This window comes from Triticum urartu, chromosome 6A, assembly GCF_056163025.1.
Source record: "Triticum urartu cultivar PI428250 chromosome 6A, HENAU_Tu73, whole genome shotgun sequence".
Taxonomy (NCBI): Eukaryota; Viridiplantae; Streptophyta; class Magnoliopsida; order Poales; family Poaceae; genus Triticum; species Triticum urartu.
Window position 1 is genome coordinate 192325117 of NC_141878.1, and position 19663 is coordinate 192344779.

Here is a 19663-nt window from a genome sequence, read left to right on the forward strand (position 1 = left end):
CTCCTCCATCCCCCGTACCGCTTCGCTGTGGAGGAAGGCCTTGGATCGTGTCCATCCAACATCGGACGGCTACCCTTTACGCGCAAGTCGCTTTTTTACTTTCCGGCAAGAACTACAATGATCATTTGCCTCCATTTTTACTATCTTTCTTTCTTCCAACTTGCAAAGCTATAAAGCCAAGGCTCCAGCTCGATAGAGAACCATTTGATGTATTAGGGTTTCCCCCTCCGCCGCCAGTGTTCCTGGCCGGCCTTTAGGTTCCTTTGGTTTTGCACTAAAACTCTCGAATTCGTCCAATAAAGCGAGCTAGTTCGAGTGGAATTCAGTCTAGATTTTCGAATGTTGTTCTTCAGACTCTTTCTGGGTCTGACAGCGTGCTGACGACGATTTGAGAGGGAGGAACGCAAAGAACGTCGCCGCCGCATCGGCCGCCTGCGCTCGCTCGCGATGCCTTGTTCTGCTTTTTTGGCGCGAGAAGACGATACGACGGCGTATTTTGGCGCCAGTGGAGCTCACGGCTGGGTAGATGGGCTTCTAAAATATCCTGGCCCATATCAGTGCGTTCGCTGGCATAGAGGAGCCGGTTCCGGGAAAACCCTCCCCGTTATCTTTCTTTTGCCCCTTTCAACTCCGGCGATGCTCCTCCTCTACTGCCGCCCCTTCCCCTCTCCCTGCCCTCCACTCCGCCGCCTCCTACGATGCCGCTGCACCTGTTCTTCCGCCTCCTCCCCCATTGTTCCGTACCACCAATCCTTCGCCCGTCGCATGGCCCTCGCAGGCATCCACCCCCACCACCGCATTGGTACGCCGCTCCCCGCCGCCTCGACTCGTTACTTCGAATCCAGTGCCCTCTTCCGCGTGTGGAAAAGGAAGAAATATATCAATCAGCTTACGAGAAGTGCCTTTTTGTCTGGTGCCATCTAGGATTCTTACTTGCTGCAGATTCCTGTTTTCTTGCAGCGGTTGGGGTCTCGGGTGGGCCGGACTCTATGGCGCTGTGCGTGCTGACGGCGGCTTGGAAGAAGGCGGCGAAGGGCGGGTCCGGGGGATTCGTGGAGGGGCTCCTGGGGGTCGTGGTCGACCACGGGCTGCGGCTCGAGAGCGCCGACGAGGCGCAGCTAGTGCGCGACCGGGTGCACGGCATGGGTAAGCTTATGGCATGCAACTTTTGTACTTTTTTTTTGAATGAAAGCTGGTTTAGAAGAACTTTGGTAGAGCTGCTGATACTTAGGTGTCTCAGGCTGCATTTGCATAAGACTTAAAAGATGATGAACCTTGAGGTGTTACGGCTTTGTTGTAGGTGTTATATGCGAGATTGCCAGATGTGAGTGGCCTAATGGGCGGCCAAAGCTAGGGCATCTGCAAGAGGCAGCCCGCGAAATGAGGTATTTGTCAGTCCTGTTTTGCCCGTTATTGATATCAGATTATTTTCACTTGATACAAGCTCAGTGTTCATGGCTATTTATATGTTGGAGACATTGTAATATAGAGTCTGTTTGGGACTGCTCTGCTCCTTAAAATTCAGCTCCGCTCCAGAAAACACAAACCAAACGGGGTAACTCCACGATATGCCGCTCCACAAAGAAACTAGAATCTGGGGCACAACTCCCAGTTTTTCATGAAGCTCTTCAGGGGGTGCTCCAAAAAACTCTAGAAACTGGAGTTGGGTGGAAATTACCCACCACTGCCACCAGTAAGTGGATACCCCTTCGTTTCTCCCCCCTCGACCAATCAAATAGATCCTTTCCACCAAATTTCTCATTCTTGAAGCTGGAGCTAGATGGAAGCCAAGCATTCTCTTTTGGTAGTGCTACAACTTCTGGATGAAACTGCTCCAAAGTGAATTTAATGGAGCGAAACTGATTTTGGTGAAGCGAAGCAGTCCCAAACAGGCTCATAGAGTTAGTTTGGCCAAATTTTCTTGAAGTTCATTCCGCTGTTCTACTTTACCATGTAATGCTTTGTGTTCTTTGTCAATGATATCCAGATATGAACATATAAGTGTGCTACAGAAGCTCGAGATAAGTAGGATATTCATCACATCAGTACTGTGGTTATATAAAAGGACCTATGTGGATCTGCCCGATGGGAGATGGTAGCACGGGATATTTTCAACCGGTTTGGATGACGGTCATGTAATAGGATAGGCATTTAGTGTTCCTATCTTTTTATGCCAGCCGGTTGTGACTTTTCTATTACTGTTTAGCTCTTCGTGAGCCTTTTTTTGTTCTTTGTTCGACACATGGAGACTTATGTTGGACCTTTTGCTTTTTAATAATCATGGCCGTATGCATCATTCTGATGCAGAGGCTGGGGCGAACCCCCCTTTTCGAAAAATAAAAGGACCTATGTTGGTCGAGCAATCTTCATAGTTGTGGCTTCTGCTAAGACACAATTGTTTTTCTAATCATTTCAGATGGGAACACATTTTTGGTGTGTGCTAAGACATAGTTGTGGCCCTCTGCTAAGATACAGTTCTTCCCATTGTCATTTCATATTTGTGATGGAAATTATTTTTCTGTTGGTTGTGGAATATTCACGTATATGTACCTAAGTGTCTGAACATTCTTTGTGGAGTATTTGCCTATATATGTAACTGAATTTTCTTCAGCATCGTTGACATCCAGAACTGTGGTGGCTAAGTGGCTACCTTTGCCTAGGTCACATGTGTCCTCTTGCCAATAAAGAATTGAAATACTAAAATTTGACATGTTGTACACCGACCACTAAGATATATAAATCTATTAATATACCGCCATGATGGAAATGACACTTGTGTTCTTTGTGGAATATTTGCCTATATGTACTCAGTGTAGTGTATGTTCTTTCAATTCTGTCTGCCAGTTTGTTCGCAAACACAGAACATCTTAGTCCATTTTGATAAAGCCTGACGCAACTTGTTCTTATGAATTCAGGTACCAAAAACTGTTGGACATTTGTATAAAGCAGCAAATAGGAGTGTTGCTTATTGCACACCACTCTGACGACCAGGTCTGTTAAGATGAAGATGTGTTCATTTTTTGTTTTAATGGTGAAGATGTCCGCACTCACAAAGAATTACTTCTGTTAAAGAGCATGAAACTAAATGACAGCTGTCGATATATTCAAAGGCGTGCAGTAATTTTCAAGTTTCTCAGCTTATGCTAGTACAAACCCCACTAGAATTCATACAAAGTGAGTTAGCTTTAGATATGGCGCTATTGTGCATTCATATACCACTCTATCTTGATTTGCCCACTTCGTTGCTAGGGTAAATCTACATGGGCATTTGATTGCATGGATGAATGGTATGGAGTGAAGACATAAAAGCTTTTTAGTTTAATTTTTAACAATGTTCATTGTGATGCCTGAGGATCAGTTAATCTAATGTATAATTGCATCTTTGATGATCTACTTGTCAATCATTGCCACTGCAGACTATATTTTATATCTGAATGAATTAAGTCTTCCAATTGCAGGCAGAGCTCTTTGTTCTGAGATTATCTCGCAACAGCAGGGTTCTAGGTCTTGCTGGTACAGCCTTTGTGTCCCAATTGTTTGCACCTAATTTAAAATATGATGGACATAATTTTTGTCGTTATGGCATCCTTCTTGTTCGGCCCATGCTTGACTTTTCAAAAGATGACATGTATAAGGTAAGCTTTTGATAACGTTCATGCTATTTGGAGTCAGTAATTCATTTAGTCACAACTTTGTGTAAATGGGCTGACAAAGGCCCAATCCTATTCTTATTATAGTTTAGGGATGACATGGCACTTGAGCAAAATCAGATTTTGATCATATGATCACATTTTGAAATCGATGGGATTATTTTCCATTTGAAGTTTCAATGGAGCTTTTTAAATGTCATTGGGCAACTTTTACAAGTTTAGATTAGTATTGATCAAACACATGATTAAATTTTAGGTTAAGTAGGGCTTGAAGTGCCATATCATTATGATGATTAGTTGGTAATCAAATATATTTAGGCCTTTATTGACACACTTATACAGATTTAGGAGGTTTAAATGCCAAGTTTACCAACCCAAGTAACATTTTACCAAGCCTTTTATTTTCAGAGTTGAGTCAGCCTATCTTTACTGAATGGCATTCTTACCCACATTACTAACAATTATGAAGGAGAAATGATAACTTGATAAAGTTCATATGGACACTAAAGCTTCTTTTATCTGGTTTTGAAAATAAAGCCTTCCATAGAAAAATCTCTATTGATTTGAGCTGTCAGTTGTTTCAAAATTTTATGTGCCTTTCACGAATTGGTAAACCGTTCTCCACAGATATGTCAAGGAAGTAATCATTTGTGGGTTGAAGATCCAACAAATAATAGTATGCAGTATGCCAGGAACCGCATTCGAGCATCTTTGAGATGTTTATCCACAGAAGGTTTGCAGTTGCACTTAGCTACCAATATTAATTTGTTTATAGTCCTCGTCTGTTGTTTTCATGATCCTCATGTCTTCTGGTTGTTATCAAAATGCTATATGGTGTGAGGAGGATGCTTGTCATCAGGTGCATAGCTCATTTTTGTATCAATCAACTATACTGTTGACTTGGAATATGTAATTGGATAGCTGTTTATTGTTTGGCTGAGCATTCATAGTTCCTTACATGTTATGTTAGACATGCTTAATTCCTTGAGGTTTGAGTCTTAGTGTTTTCACACAATTAACTATGATAAGTGTCATACTTGGTTATTGGGACAAACTTGATCCATTGTCCATTGCCCATCCACAATTGTGTAATTCCCTTTTTTTTCGAAAAGGGGGGACTCCCCGGCCTCTGCATCAGAACGATGCATATGGCCACAATTATATATAAATAAGGTAGTTCAACAAGGTCTTGCAGTCTGGAAACAAATGAAAGGCTAGCTCACAAAGAGCCACAAAGCCAAAAACAAAAGGCCCAAAAGCCACAACCGGCTGGCAAAATAAAGATAGGTAAACTAATCGCCTATCCTATTACATGACCGCCATCCAAACCGGTTGAAGATATCCTGCGCCACCATCTCCCACCGGACAGATCCAGTAACCAAACGCTCCTTGGCCTCCGTCGGAGTGAGTAAGGACCACATACGGATTAGCGCAGTAGCCCTGAACAAAACCTGCAAAAAATGAATAGTTGTTGTTCTGTTAAAAGCCAAATCATTTCTGCAGTTCCAAATTGCCCATAACTACGCACATGCTCCTACGCGGATTTGTCTAGCTGTCTCGGACTCTATCCCAACAAGCCACGTTCCAAATAACGAACTGACCGAAATCGGAGGAGTAATGTTAAAGGCAATTTGCACCGTGCGCCACAACACTCTCGCCAACGGGCAATCAAAGAAAAGGTGCTTGATAGATTCGTCCCGATCACAGAAACTACACCTAGTAGATCCTGTCCAGTTGCGCTTAACCAAATTATCTTTTGTTAAGATGACTTGTTTATGTACAAACCACATAAACACTTTGATTTTCAAAGGAACCTTGACTTTCCAAACATGTTTGGAACTAGGAATAACACTAGAGTTGATGACATCAATATACATCGACTTGACAGTGAATACTCCAGACGTAGTAAGCTTCCAACACAACTGATCGGGCTGATGAGTGAGCTGAACCTCCATCAGTCTACTCACCAGATGAAGCCATGCTTCCCATCGGTCACTAATAAGCACCCTCCTAAACTGAATATTAAGGGGCGTTGACTGCAAAATCGCTGCGACCAGAGCATCACGTCGCTGCATACTACGATATAGGGACGGATACTGCAGAGCCAACGGCGTTTCACCCAGCCAAGTATCCTCCCAGAATCAAGTGTTGTTGCCATTACCGACAATAAACTTTGTTCTATTAAAGAAAGCAGCTTTGACTCTCATAAGCCCCTTCCAAAACGGCGAGTCAGTCGGTCTCACTGTCGCCTGTGACAAAGTCTTAGAGTGCAAATACTTGCTACGTAGAATCTGCGCCCAAGTTGCCTCAGTCTCAGCTGATAGCTTAAATAGCCACTTACTGAGAAGGCATCTGTTCTTGACTTCTAGATTCTCAATACCAAGACCCCCCTGGTCCTTCGGTCGGCAAATAATATCCCATTTGGCTAGTCGGTATTTTCTCTTAAGTTCATCACTCTGCCAGAAGAAACGAGACCGATAGAAGTCCAGCCTTTTCCTAACCCCAACTGGGACTTCAAAGAAGGATAAAAGAAACATAGGCATACTCGTGAGCACCGAATTAATAAGAATCAATCGGCCTCCATAAGACATGAGTTTACCCTTCCAGCAGCTCAGTTTCTTCTCAAACCGATCCTCGATGCACTTCCATTCTCTGTTTGTCAGCTTACGATGGTGAATGGGAATACCTAGGTATGTAAAAGGTAGTGCTCCCAATTCGCATCCAAACAATTGCTTATAAGCCTCTTGTTCTTCTTTGGCTCTACCAAAACAGAACAACTCGCTTTTATGGAAGTTAATCTTCAAACCGGTCAATTGTTCAAATAAGCATAACACCAGCTTCATATTGTGTAATTCCCTTTAATAGATGAATAATAATGCTCATCTGATGGAGCTATTTATCTCCTGGAATCAGGATAAATTTTCTGTGTGATTTATTGGTTTTTAATGTTTCTTGCTTGGGTCTGGTTCTATTTTGAACATGAAATCTTAATATTGTATAGTGAAGCACGTTCTGTGTCTTAATGACACAAAAAATGGAGTCAGTAGGAGGAACACAGTAGTTAAGTTAATCTTACTCGTTTAAGGTGGTTATTTATTCTGTGGTTCAAAAGAGAGCATAATTATGTTTTCATGGAATCTAATTCTCGATAAAGTTGTCTGTGCTAACTAATTCTCCCTCCAAGTCATAATATAGATCGTTAGAGTTCAGCATGATAATTAAGGGAGTGAAATGAACAGACGGCATTGTCAAATGAGCAGTCGAGCATGCATAATTAATTGCATTATCACCATTCTTACTTTTCTAATTAGAGTCACTTGTGAATTATATGGGAATGGAGACATCGAGTAGAGCTATTAACAGACACATATGAGGAACATGTTCGAGTTAATCACAAGATTCCTACCTACATATTGTGTGCGTGTGTGCGCCGGGGAGGTGGTGTGTTTATATGCATTCATCTGACAAGACCATTTATCTTCAGGTACCTTTCAGTCAGAACTTCAGAAACTGATATACGCATGCCGGTTGACACGAGCGTGTGTTGACAATGCCTGCAGTATGGCTGTCAAGCAGTCTATCACAATAACGGAGGTCTGCCCTTCTTCTGTACCTGGATTTGAAGTCTCCTAGTACCATGCTATTATTGAATTTCCTGGACTCTTTTTCCCCTTAAAATTCCTTTATTGTTTGCAGTATGGGTATGCTGTCATTGACCTAGAAAAACTTGATGCGCAAAATGTTGATGATCTTTCTCTTTCACAATATTTAGCTTGTGTATTACAGGTACATTTTAAATTCATCATAGTTTGTTTATAGTAACACATATTGTCGAAAGGTTTTCTATTAAAGTTTCTCATCAGATTGTTTGTGGGATGGGATATTGATATTTAGTTGTTTTTAGTTTGTTTCACAGAGGCACAGGCCAATCCGTGGCAGATCTGCTCAATTGTTCATGGACTACATCCGTAATACACCTTGCAAGGTTCTTTCTTCTTACCTATTTCAGTGTTATCTCACAAACTTCTAAATGAGCTACATATGTTGCTTCCTTACAGTCTCCCTTAAAAAAAGAAGAGTCTCAGCTTGTTATTCTTTAGGTCTATCCTATTGTACCAAAGGATATAATCTAGGGCCCGATATCTTATAATAAAATGAATTATGCAGTAGTAAACAGCTCCCCCGCAGCGGGAGAGAGCTCCGCCGCCGCCGCCGCCCGATCTCCTGCCTCCGGCCACCTCCTTCACAACAGAGACTAGATCCGAAGCTCTCTCCTCACCCTCTCTCCATCCATCCCGGAGTCCAGCGCTCTCGGGCGACTTGGGGGCGACCTCCCTCCCGCCGCCGGCGTAGCCACCTCGTCTCCCTCCCTCCCTCGCCGCCGCATGAGGCTGGCGCCGGGCAAGCCCGTGGCGCAGCCGGGGACTGCGGCGGCGGGGCCCTTGCTGCGTCGCCTTGCGCTGGAGAGCGATTGGATTTGGGGCAGCGGCCCTTCCGTGAGGCCCCTCCGTGCTACAGCGAACGGCGGGGCTGGCGTGGTGCCGGTGGTCTGGTCGGACGGCTGACGGATCTTCGGTGAACCAGGGCTTGGCGTGGCTGCTCTGGTGGCCGGCGGCGCCTGATCTGGCCGCTGTCCTCCGGCCCTGATCGGTGTGCTTCTCTCTTGCGGGTTCCTGGCGGTGCCGGCGTGGCTTGCCGGGACCTGGCCGGTGGCCGGGGGTGAAGCTGGTGGAGGAGATCCAGATTGGGGGAAACCCCTTGGTCGGCCCTGGCCGGCCGCACTGACGACGACGCTCAAGGGCGCCGCTTTTCTTCTTGGAGACGTCGGTCTACGTCTGCTCCTCTACTTTCCCCCTACCCGCCTCTCGGGTGAAAACCCTAACTCCGGCGGGCAGCAGCGGCGTCCTTGACGTCGTGACCTTCCGGAAGGCGTCGCCGTGAGGGCTGAGTGGTGGTGGGCACTGTGTGGGTCCTTGACGGTTGCTGGTGGTGGGCACTGCTTTGGGGGAAACCCTAGGATCTGGTCTTCCAGATCGGACGATGGCGATATTGCGGTGCTGTTTCTCTCTTGGGAGCATCGTTTGTGGAGCAGCGCTGGATGGCAGAGGCAGGAGGTGGAGCTGCTTCGTCTTGCATGGAGCTTTGGTGGAGCTGTCAAGTCATGCCTGGCCGACAGATGCTACGCCGAGTCATGCCTGGTTGGCAGGTGCTACGCACGAAAGTCTTCCAGAGTCTTCGCGTCTGGACGGATGAGCGCAGGGTGGTGGCGCCGTGGTGGCGTCGACGGATGTCCGGACTGGCAAGGATGATGCGGATCTCTCTCCTGAATATGGGTCAGTGGTCCGATGATGATGACGACTTCTAAAGCGTGTGCATGTGGTGTGCGCTTTAGGTCTGCTGCATCAGCTGTTGGTTCCGATACGTTATGTGGATGGATTGGCGACGATATCGGTTTTAGATATGGGGAGTGAGAGCACTCCACATTATCGAGTTTGTAGGTGTGAGTGGTGGTTTCGGGTGGATTGATGTATGTTTTTGTCAGACCTTTGTGGAATAATTAATAAAGATGGCAGCATGCATCGATTGATGCAGAGGCCGGGGGTTTAACCTCCTTTTCCAATTTTTTTTAGAAAAATGCAGTAGTAACCAGCACATGTGGATTCTCTTTAGGGAAACATTATTGGGCTCTATATGCATTTATGCCTGTCATGATTAGCTATATTCTTCAGCCTCTAGCATAAGAAGATCTTATTGATTCGCCGAGTAATACTTCAATCTCCTGCAGGGTGCCCTTACTGTAGCTGGTTGTTACCTTTGTGCTTTTCCGAAGTCTAAAGGTACAAAAGTACTAGTCTGTTCCTCTGTTGACTCGATGGAGTCATTTTCTGTTGAGATGTCCTACAAGTGTTCCTATGAAGAACAGCCTTCACCAGTACCTGAGATTGATCAGATAGCACGTGAAGCACGCGTACACTCCAACGAATTTCTACAGTGCTCAAGCATACCTTTTGTGAATTATAGTTCTTCTACTGATGTTCTGAATAGAGCAAAGGATCACAATATAATAGGTGATTTTGTGTTAGAAAAACTCCTTTACCTGCAGACAGAAGAGCATCAGAAATTTTGTGCAACAAAACATAAAAATGAAGAACAATACTTGGAGAAAACAAACTTTCCTGATGTGAAAGTTCTTTTTCTCTGGCCTGGTGAAACATGTCACTTTATGAGCAAGTTCTTGATTACATGGAATGCTTTGGAGGTTGTTCCAAATGGAATATGCTCACAAGACAGTAAAAACCTCCTATGCCAGCATTGTGCAGTGAATCAGGACGGAAGTCTTGCAGTTCGTCACATGTTTGATACCGATTGGTTGTTCCTTGCTGAAGTTTCTAAAATCCGCTCAATGGAAGAGAATCAGAATGTCTCAAAAGTTTCCAATAATAAATTGGAGGATGATGTACTCCTGAAGCACTCTAGATATTTACAGTTATCAGCAATGAAAGCTCTTGAGGTCCTGAAATCTATTCCAGCTTCTGCAAGACGAACACTGCCAGTACTGACCAATTCTCAAGGTGACGTACTGAGCATACCAGTAAGTGTCCATTCAAATCCCTTTACATGTCTCCCTGCCTGTAATTTTGACTGATTTCATGATATTCTATTCTAAGAAAAGTTGTCTCATCCATCAATCCTTTGGAGGCCTAGTTCTAGTAAATTACGTATGAACTAATGGATGGCAAGAGAGACAACCTATCTACCTGCTTCATGGTATAATAGAGTATTGGGGTCTTCGTACAGTTTGAAACACGGTTGCTCCAAGGAATATTGGCAGCCAGTGATCTGGCATTCTGGCCTGAAAAAGTACAGTTGGTTTTCAAGTTTTGTGGAACCAGAATAGTTGAATGTTTTAAAGCTTTTGGTATTGTTATTTGTTAGAGATTAACATAAAATTACCAGAAGAATTGACCATGTTTCTGAACAAAATCCATTTACTGATCTGCAACATATTATCTTATTCTTGCTTCTATTACCATGCATAACACTAATAGAAAATTCAGTAGCTCCGTGATTCTGGAGGCCAGCAGATAATCCACACACTTGAGGCTTTGGGTGATATTTGTATGTAGCTTTTCTAGAACTTGCTGACATTCGGTATGATATAGTTGTCAGCTCTATGAAATACAAGTATACATTAGATGGTGAAGGCAGCTCTTTCTTGGCTCTCCGTATCAGCTAGAGATGACAGTAAAAACATGCAAGACAATGAGTTATTTCTAGCAATTATTGCTTGCATTCCTCTTAAATTGTGTGATGATGATTTAATCAGAAAATGTGTAACTAGGGGATGGCATCTGGTACAACTGTGGTAATGCTTTCCCTTATTACTCTAAGAGACCATCCATTAGCTAAGGCAGTCGTCCCTCTTTTCCAACTCAGCAAAAATCCTATGTGATATCTCTGGGGAAGGATGACATCAGTCCATTGGGGTCAATTTCGGTCAAGGAAGCTTTACTACTCTTGAGCTAATATTCTTACTTTTTTCATTAGAGTATTGGCTTCCAGTGTTGCCCAAGCCTGTCAATCAAAGCATTATTCCATCCAAGAGTGCCACTTGGTGGGGGATACACTTCATATTTATGATGGCTCGAGTTTTATTTTTGGCAAAAAAAGAGGACTTATCAAGGACATTGAGATATGAGCAACTGCCAGTATTTCAGAAATACTATTGGTAACTTCTCTCACTCGGTCAATCATGTTTGTGCTTATTTAATCTCAATATATTTTCTTGTCAACCTATTTCAGGTGTTGAATTGCTACTGTCTGAACCTTGGCAACTCTGGGCGTGGTAAATGAATGATTGCACGCCACAGTATTGTGCAGACCGATGGGGAACTTGGGCTGCTGTAGAGAATATGCCTGTTCATATTGTAGAGGAAGACCATCTTTTGGCTCAATAGCTGTAACTTATGAACGAGTTGCATCGAGATTTAAGGTGTGCAAGAGCTACAAACATATGCTAACCAGCTTGAAATTAGGATGGGAATTGTACTAAATGATAATATCCAGTGGCGGTGATGAATCACTACATCAATTACAGGTGAAGTTGGTCTGATGCGCTTGTATATACTTATCTTCTAAATAAAGTTTAATGTATTGTCAGGGACTTCCTTATAATTTATCCACCCTTACAAACAGGGGATTTTGTACAGACACTTGGGGTTGTTTGGTTAGCGAGCTTTTAGAGAACCAGTTAGCTATAAATGTGTTTTAGATTCTAACCAGCTAAAACTTTGTTTGGCTTATCTAACTAATTCTTGGATAAGGAAAATTTGGTTCTCGTAATACCCAAAATTTGTGTTTTTAGAAAAACGGCTCTGAGACGTTTTTGCGCAAACGCGTTTTAGAAAAACCAGCTCAAAGCTCAGCGTGTGGCATCGAGTTGCATGAAGAATGTCTTCCGCCATGACAAACCATGACGGGTGGCGACAATCACGACATGTACGACTCGATGGATGGAGGCCTGACCTGCCACAACCACGACCGTCGGTGCTGGCGGCCGGCGGCCGGATGGATCGCTGGACTGCGCCGTGTACGGCAACACTGACGGCGACCTTCTGGTCCTTGCCGACGGCGCAACGCTGCCCATGTCCTTCAAAAAACTGGAGCGTCACGTCTCGGCGCTCGTTATTTAGCCCCAGCGTGGCCTCCGCCGTGTGTTTGACTGCAATGCATAGTTGCGTATGCACGACACCATGACGGCAGAGTACTACTGCGACACCGACGTGCAGCAGCCCGAGGGAGAGGTTGCGCGGGACTGACGACCTCCTCGCCGGGAGAAACGCCCTGCCACGGCGACGGCGGCATAGCCGCACGCGGAGTCCGGTTGGCCAGATGGAACGTGAGCAGCGGCCAGGGTAGATTCTATGCCGAGGGCGATGACCAGACAGAATCGTTGTGGCCGGAGGGTACACGGTCAGTAACGAGAGGAGTCCTAGATCGGAGTTTGAAGGTTCGTCAATGATGGCCGAGTGGTCAAATTAGGAAGAGGTCACGCGTGAGCTTATGATAGACTACTTACTATCCAAACAAAGAACTATACAGCCGTGATTTATTACTTTCCTAACCCAAACATAATTTTGCATAAACTCATAATCGATAAAAATATATTCTAAAACGGGTTTTGCTAAGAATCAGCTAAAAACTGATTTTCTATATACTCGGGGCCAACGCTCCATATCCAAACGACCCCTTACTGAACGTCAGGATGACAAAAATTGTAGTCTGATGGTTGGTTCGTAAATGCGGTTCAGGTTGTTATGGGGCAGTAGCAACTTCAGCTCTAACCTTCGTGGGCTTGTGCTAGGTGATCTGGGATGAAGCCACTGTCAAAGTGCTGAGAATTTATTGGCGATACCACTGAGAAGTCCAGTAAATGACTGAGGAGGCAGTTTGGCTTTGCTAACTGGAAGAGGCATATAGGCCAAATCGTCAAAGATAATTGGAGTAGGTTGAAACTACTACTGAGAGGCAAGGGTTATCAGTCCGATTCTACTCAACTAAATGTCATGGGTACTAAAATAGCTGCAGTTTTCGCCAACAATTGGTACCAATATATTTCATACCCTCAGTTTCTCAACAGTGTTAGGATTACCCTGATCTGTTGTAGTGGGACACTGATGACCTTAGCCCTAAGGGTGCAAGGGGTGGCCCGCTAGAACTTGTTAAACATGCAACATGCCACGTTATGTGACCGGCCCATTTCATAGGAGATAGTTGAGATAGTTAGGTTGTTAGAGTCTTATGTTTATCTCATGTAACCTCTTATCTCTATCTCCTTTCTTGATCTCCAAGCTTGTAATCCAATCCGCATGTATGCGCTGTTATGGGAGGTGCGCCCCATCTATTTAACACGAACACGTCGGCCTGAGTGAGGCAAGACGTTCTGCTAGTTCATACATGGTAATCAGAGCCCCATCTCTTCCCATCTACTGAGATCCCATCTAACCGAGCCTAGCCATGTCTTCCTCCTCCTTCGGCGCCTCCCAACCTACCCTCAATGGACAGGTCATCGAGAAGCTAACACGCACGAACTATGTGCTGTGGCGCACGCAGGTCACTCCCCATCTGCGTGGCGCCGGTGTCTTCAGCTACGTCGACGGCACCACGCCAGAGCCGGCCAAGCTTCATGTCACCAAGGACAAGGATGGCAAAGAAAGCTCATTGCCCAACCCTCTCCACCCAATCTGGGTCAGAGAGGATCAGCAGGTGTTGGGCTACTTGCTTAGCACCCTCTCCAAGGAGGTGCTCGTCACGGTGACCACGACGCATGCACTCTGGACCACGTTGGCAGGTATGTTCTCGTTGCAGTCCATGAGCCGTGTGAACAATATCAGGATGGCGCTCATCAACGCACAGAAGGGCAACCAGATGGTCGCCGCCTACTAAGCCTCTCTCCGCGGCCTCGTCGATGAGCTTGCTGCTGCGGGGAAGGCCATCCAAGACGACGAGCTCATCTCCTACATCATCCACGGGCTCGACGTCGACTACCAGCCCCTTGTCCCCGCCCTTGACGCCCGCGTCATGCCGGTCTCCCTCGACGAGCTCTACGCCATGCTCAGCAACTTCGACTAGCGCATGGCCCAGTTCAACCACTCGGGCGGCGGCTTCCGCTCCTCTGCCAACGCCGCGGTCCGCGTCCGTGGTGTCAGCTCACGTGGTCGTGGCTCTTCTCGCAACAAGGGGAGGTCTGGAGGTCACGATGGTGGCGGCAACAGTGGCGTCGGCAGCTCCAACGGCCGCTCCGGTGCCTCCCGCGGTCGCCGTGGTGGTGGTCAAAATCAGGCCCAATCAGAGACACCCCGATACCAAATTTGTGGTAAGCCAGGGCACACCGCGAAGGAGCTGGTATTGTTATGATGAAGATGACGATGACTCCCAAGATGAAGAAAAGGTGGCCGTCGCGGCTGATGGATCCTACGACGTCGACACCAATTGGTATGTTGATAGTGGTGCCCCTAATCACATAACCAATGAGCTTGAGAAGGTCACGATGAAGGAAAAGTACCATGGCAAAGATCACATCCACACGGCAAGTGGAGAAGGTATGCAGATTTGTCACATTGGTCATTCTATTTTTCGTACCCCTCATCATCCAATTCACCTTAAGAAAATCTTGCATGTCCCTAGTGCTGCTAAAAGTCTTCTCTCTGTTCATAGAATTGCCCTTGATAATCATGTTTTCCTCGAATTTCATCCATGCTACTTTTTGATCAAGGACCAAGCAACGAAGAAGGTTCTCTATCGAGGTAGATGTGTTCGAGGGCTTTACCCGTTGATTCCGGAGCTTAGGAGACTCGATAAACAAGACAATGGTGTTGTCAAAGTCTCGTCAACACGGTGGCACGATCGATTAGGGCATGCTGCTTTTTTCTTTAGTTGAAAGATTACTTAGGAAAAATAAACTCCCATTTGTTGGTGAGCGAAATGTCGAAACTATTTATGATTCCTGTCAATGTGCCAAAAGTCATCAATTATCATATCCAATATCTACTAGTCTTTCTACCAAACCACTTCAAATAATTTTCTCTGATGTGTGGGGTCCTGCCCCTACCTCTGTTGGTAGACCACGAGTATTATGTGAGCTTCATAGATGACTATACCAAATTTGTATGGATTTACCTCCTCAAAAAGAGATCCGATGTCTTTCAAGTTTTTCAAAACTTTCAAGCCTTGGTTGAACGAAAATTTGCTAGCAAAATTATTGCAGTGCAATCGAACTGGGGGGGGGGGGGGTATGAAAAACTAAACTCCTTCCAAACACTTGGCATATCACACCATGTTTCATGCCCTCATGCTCATCAACAGAATGGCTCTGCTGAACGCAAGCACAAGCACATAGTTGAGGTTGGGCTAGCCCTCTCAGCAGGGGCCTCCATGCCTCTCAAGTTTTGGGATGAGGCTTTTCTCACCGCTGTTCGTATCATCAATATGCTTCCTAGTCGAGTCATCAACAATGAAACTCCGATAGAAAGACTTCTTCACACAAAACCAGACTACAAATATCTTCGTGTTTTTGGGTGTGCTTGTTGGCCCAATCTTCGCCCATACAACAAACACAAACTCGTGCTACGCTCCAAGCAGTGTGTTTTTCTAGGATATAGCCCTCAACACAAAGGTGTCAAGTGCTTGGATATATCCACTGGTCGCATTTATATATCTCGTGACGTTGTTTTTGACGAAACAAATTTTCCATTCGCCACTCTACATCCAAACGCCGACGCTCGCCTTTGAGAAGAAATTCTCCTCCTGCCCACTCATCTCACCAGTATTGATCAAGGGGGTCCGAATTATGATAATCAATTGTTGACTAACTTTGCTACTAATGGTGTGCATGAGCTTTCTGATGATGTTACAGGAGAAAACAGTGAAAACGATGCAAAAATCCGTGAAAAAAACGTGCCGGCAGGTCCATATTCCACGTGTCCGCTTCTGGGAGGCAAATCCCCCTTGGGATCGGCCCGGCAGCAGCAGCCCAGTCGATCCCCCTCGGGATCCACATCAACAGGCGCGGCAGATGCGCCAGCGACAGCGTCCGCCGACCGCGTCGTTGTCTCTAGCCCAGCGCGCGACACGCGTCGCCCCTCCAGTGGTGGCGGCCCGAGTCCCCCTCCGCGTCACTCCTCGCCCGGCACACGGCGGCACGCGGCTCGTCAGGATGGCGTGCGGTTCCGCGACCAACGGCTCGTGTACAAGCGGCACGACTCCAGCGCGCCCATGCGCGCATCCACACGCCCGATCGGTGTCCGCTTCGAGGTGGATACGCCATCATCAGCCAATGATGAGGCCCCGGGATCCTCTGCGCCGACCGAAGACTCTGCACATGACCAAATCATCACAGAAGATCCGACGAGAGTAGATTCTGCTACAGGAGTCCCTGCCCCGAGATTCTCTGTGGCTGGTGATCTTGCTGCTGCACCGTCACGACGTACATGACTACAACATGGGGCAATACATCCTGTTAATTATAAACACATAACCAAATATGGTATGGTTTGTTCTACATGTGAACCCGGTGAACCACATCCTCTTGAGGAAGCATTTGGTGATGAAAAGTGGAAGAATGCCATGAACGAAGAATACATGGCACTTAAGAAAAATAAAACTTGGCATTTAGTTCCCCCACAGCAAGGTAAAAATTTAATTGATTGTAAGTGGGTATTTAGAATCAAAAGGAAATCTGATGGAACTATTGATCGCTATAAAGCTAGGCTCGTTGCAAAGGGTTTTAAACAACAGTATGGCATAGACTATGAGGACACGTTTAGTCCGGTTGTTAAAGCTGCCACTATCCGTCTTGTTTTGTCTATTGCTGTTTCCAGGGGATAGAGTCTCAGACAACTTGATGTATAGAACGCGTTTCTTCATGGTGTTCTGGAAGAGGAGGTATATATGAAACAATCTCCTGGGTTTATAAGTAAAAGTGCACCCTTTTATGTCTGCAAGTTGGACAAAGCACTCTATGGCTTGAAACAGGCACCAAGAGCATGGTACTCCCGTCTCTGTCACAAAATGCAAACACTTGGTTTTGTTCCTTCAAAGTCTGACACTTCTCTGTTCATCTACAACAAGTCCAATACATGCATATTTGTCCTAATATATGTTGATGATATTATTGTGACAAGCTCATCTGATGAAGCCATCACAGGACTTTTGAAAGATTTGAGTGCAGATTTTGCCTTGAAGGATCTTGGAGACTTGCATTACTTTCTTGGGATTGAAGTAAAGAGGCACAATGATGGACTTCATCTTTCTCAAGAAAAGTATGTTGTTGACTTGGTAAGGAAAGCTGGTCTGCAAGGTTGTAAACCTACACCTACTCCACTATCAAGCTCAGACAAATTATCTCTTACACAAGGAACTCTCTTGACTCAAGAGGACAACACAAAATACAGGAGCCTGGTAGGAGCTCTTCAATACCTCACTCTTACCAGGCCTGATATTTCTTTTGCTGTTAACAAAGTATGCCAGTTCCTTCATGCACCTACAACTGTCCATTTAACTGCTGCCAAAAGAATAATTCGATACGTCAAAAACACATTAAGAATGGGTCTTAATTTCAGTAAATCATCTTCTATACTTGTCAGTGCCTTCTCTGATTCTGATTGGGCAGGCTGTCTTGATGATAGACGATCTACTGGTGGTTTTGCTATTTTCTTTGGATCCAACTTGATATCATGGTGTGCTCGCAAACAAGCTACAGTCTCCAGATCCAGTACAGAGGCAGAATATAAGGCTCTGGCAAATGCCACAACTGAAATTATATGGGTTCAGTCCATGCTAAAGGAACTTGGTATAACGAGTAAACAAGCTCCTTGTCTGTGGTGTGATAACCTTGGTGCTACCTGTTTTTCAGCTAATCCAGTATTTCATGCCAGGACTAAACACATTGAGATAGACTTTCATTTTGTCAGAGAAAGAGTTGCTCAGAAGCAACTTGACATTCATTTTGTGCATTTCCGTGACCAAATTGCAGATGGGTTCACAAAGGCATTGCCTGTCAAGAGCTTTGAAAATTTCAAGTATAATCTCAACTTAATGCAGTTGTGATTAAGGGAGGGTGTTAAACATGCAACATGTCACGTTATGTGACCGGCGCCTCTCATAGGAGATAGTTGAGATAGTTAGGTTGAGATAGTTAACTATCTCAACCTAACTATCTCAACTATCTCCTATGAGATGTGCCGGTCACATAACGTGACATGTTGGCTTGTAATCCAAACCGCATGTATGCACTGTTATGGGAGGTGTGCCCCATCTATTTAACACGAACCCGTCGGCCTGAGCGAGACAAGACGTTCCGCTAGTTCGCACAGAACCTGCATCGTGCTTTCCAACATTCAGATCCTTGGTGCGTCTAGATTTTTTTTACTAATTTTGCATCTTTTACCTAGCGAGACCCAATCTTGCATCCCTACTTTTAGCCCTCATACATACCTAGCGCTACTGAAGCTTGAGAGTTGAGAAGAAAAACTTTATGGAGCAAACATGGGAATGACATCTTTGTATAGAAACCACTCCTTTTGGAGTTCATATGTTAATTGTGGTGTGCATACAGTTTGCTGATTTATATGATTACTTACTAGGTGCAAGTTGTCGCGCTCATCCACCTTGGGAATTAGATGATGCCCTACGCGTTGCTGCGAGAATCGTGTTAAAATAGATGTATAAATATGTGTTTAGAAACAAGTAAAACAAGTGAAAAAAAACAAATGTAGTAGTGCCATTGGGCTGCATTTTGAAAACAATAACACCTACAAAGTATGGGCAAAATGATTTATAAAAAGAGACTTTTGAACTAAACTTCACGCGCGGTCATATTTATAAAAAATGTGAAGCATATATATATCGTCCTTGACCATATAAAAATTAATGAAAAAGTTAAACTTCTGATGGACACGCATGACCTTATCCCTAAAAAACACATGAATGACTTGATCAGGTGGCATTATTTGCACGAATATATCAGTAGAAAATGATAACTTATGAAAACATGCATGACTTGTTGATGCCACAACATTGGATTGATGTTAGGCAACCGACTCCACCTGGGTCTTTCCTCTTCGCCAAAAGCCGCCTATGTACAACGCCTATTCTCTTCGGTGACATTGAATAATAAAGTGAAGAGCCATACCCTACACCTTGTGTACTTTGTGTCTTCCTTATAATTTTCGCATCTAATACTCACGGGGCACACCATAGTCTCAACATGTTATTTGCACAAAGTTCTGCCAATACGCGAGACGTCGAGGAGACAACTTTGACGCCAAAAACCTCTCTTGGTGGGACAATGGTCTAAAGTATGTTAGCTATCTTTGCAACAACAAGCCAATCTGCATTGAACTTCTGGTTTTCTTTTGTTCTTTCAGTACTTTTTTTACTTGTGTTTATCCGCCAAGAAGTCACCGTCTGCATGCATCATCACTTCCTGGTTTGATGAAACCTAGTTCTCTAGG

At 44.9% G+C, this 19663-nt stretch overlaps 1 protein-coding gene and 1 pseudogene across 1 annotated transcript; both read left to right on the forward strand.

Moving 5' to 3' along the window:
* The first annotated feature begins 594 nt into the window (after positions 1 to 594).
* RSY3 (Adenine nucleotide alpha hydrolases-like superfamily protein) lies at positions 595 to 11825 on the forward strand. The gene is made up of 12 exons (XM_048677385.2): positions 595 to 802; positions 961 to 1146; positions 1301 to 1385; positions 2916 to 2991; positions 3459 to 3635; positions 4278 to 4383; positions 7135 to 7244; positions 7347 to 7436; positions 7555 to 7635; positions 9436 to 10242; positions 11199 to 11379; positions 11454 to 11825. Exons 1-11 carry the CDS (start codon positions 637 to 639, stop codon positions 11289 to 11291), a joined length of 1977 nt encoding a protein of 658 aa, XP_048533342.1. The 5' UTR covers positions 595 to 636; the 3' UTR covers positions 11292 to 11379; positions 11454 to 11825.
* Positions 11826 to 13667: 1842 nt separating this feature from the next.
* On the forward strand, positions 13668 to 14704 carry LOC147964706 (uncharacterized; annotated as a pseudogene).
* Positions 14705 to 19663: the final 4959 nt, after the last annotated feature.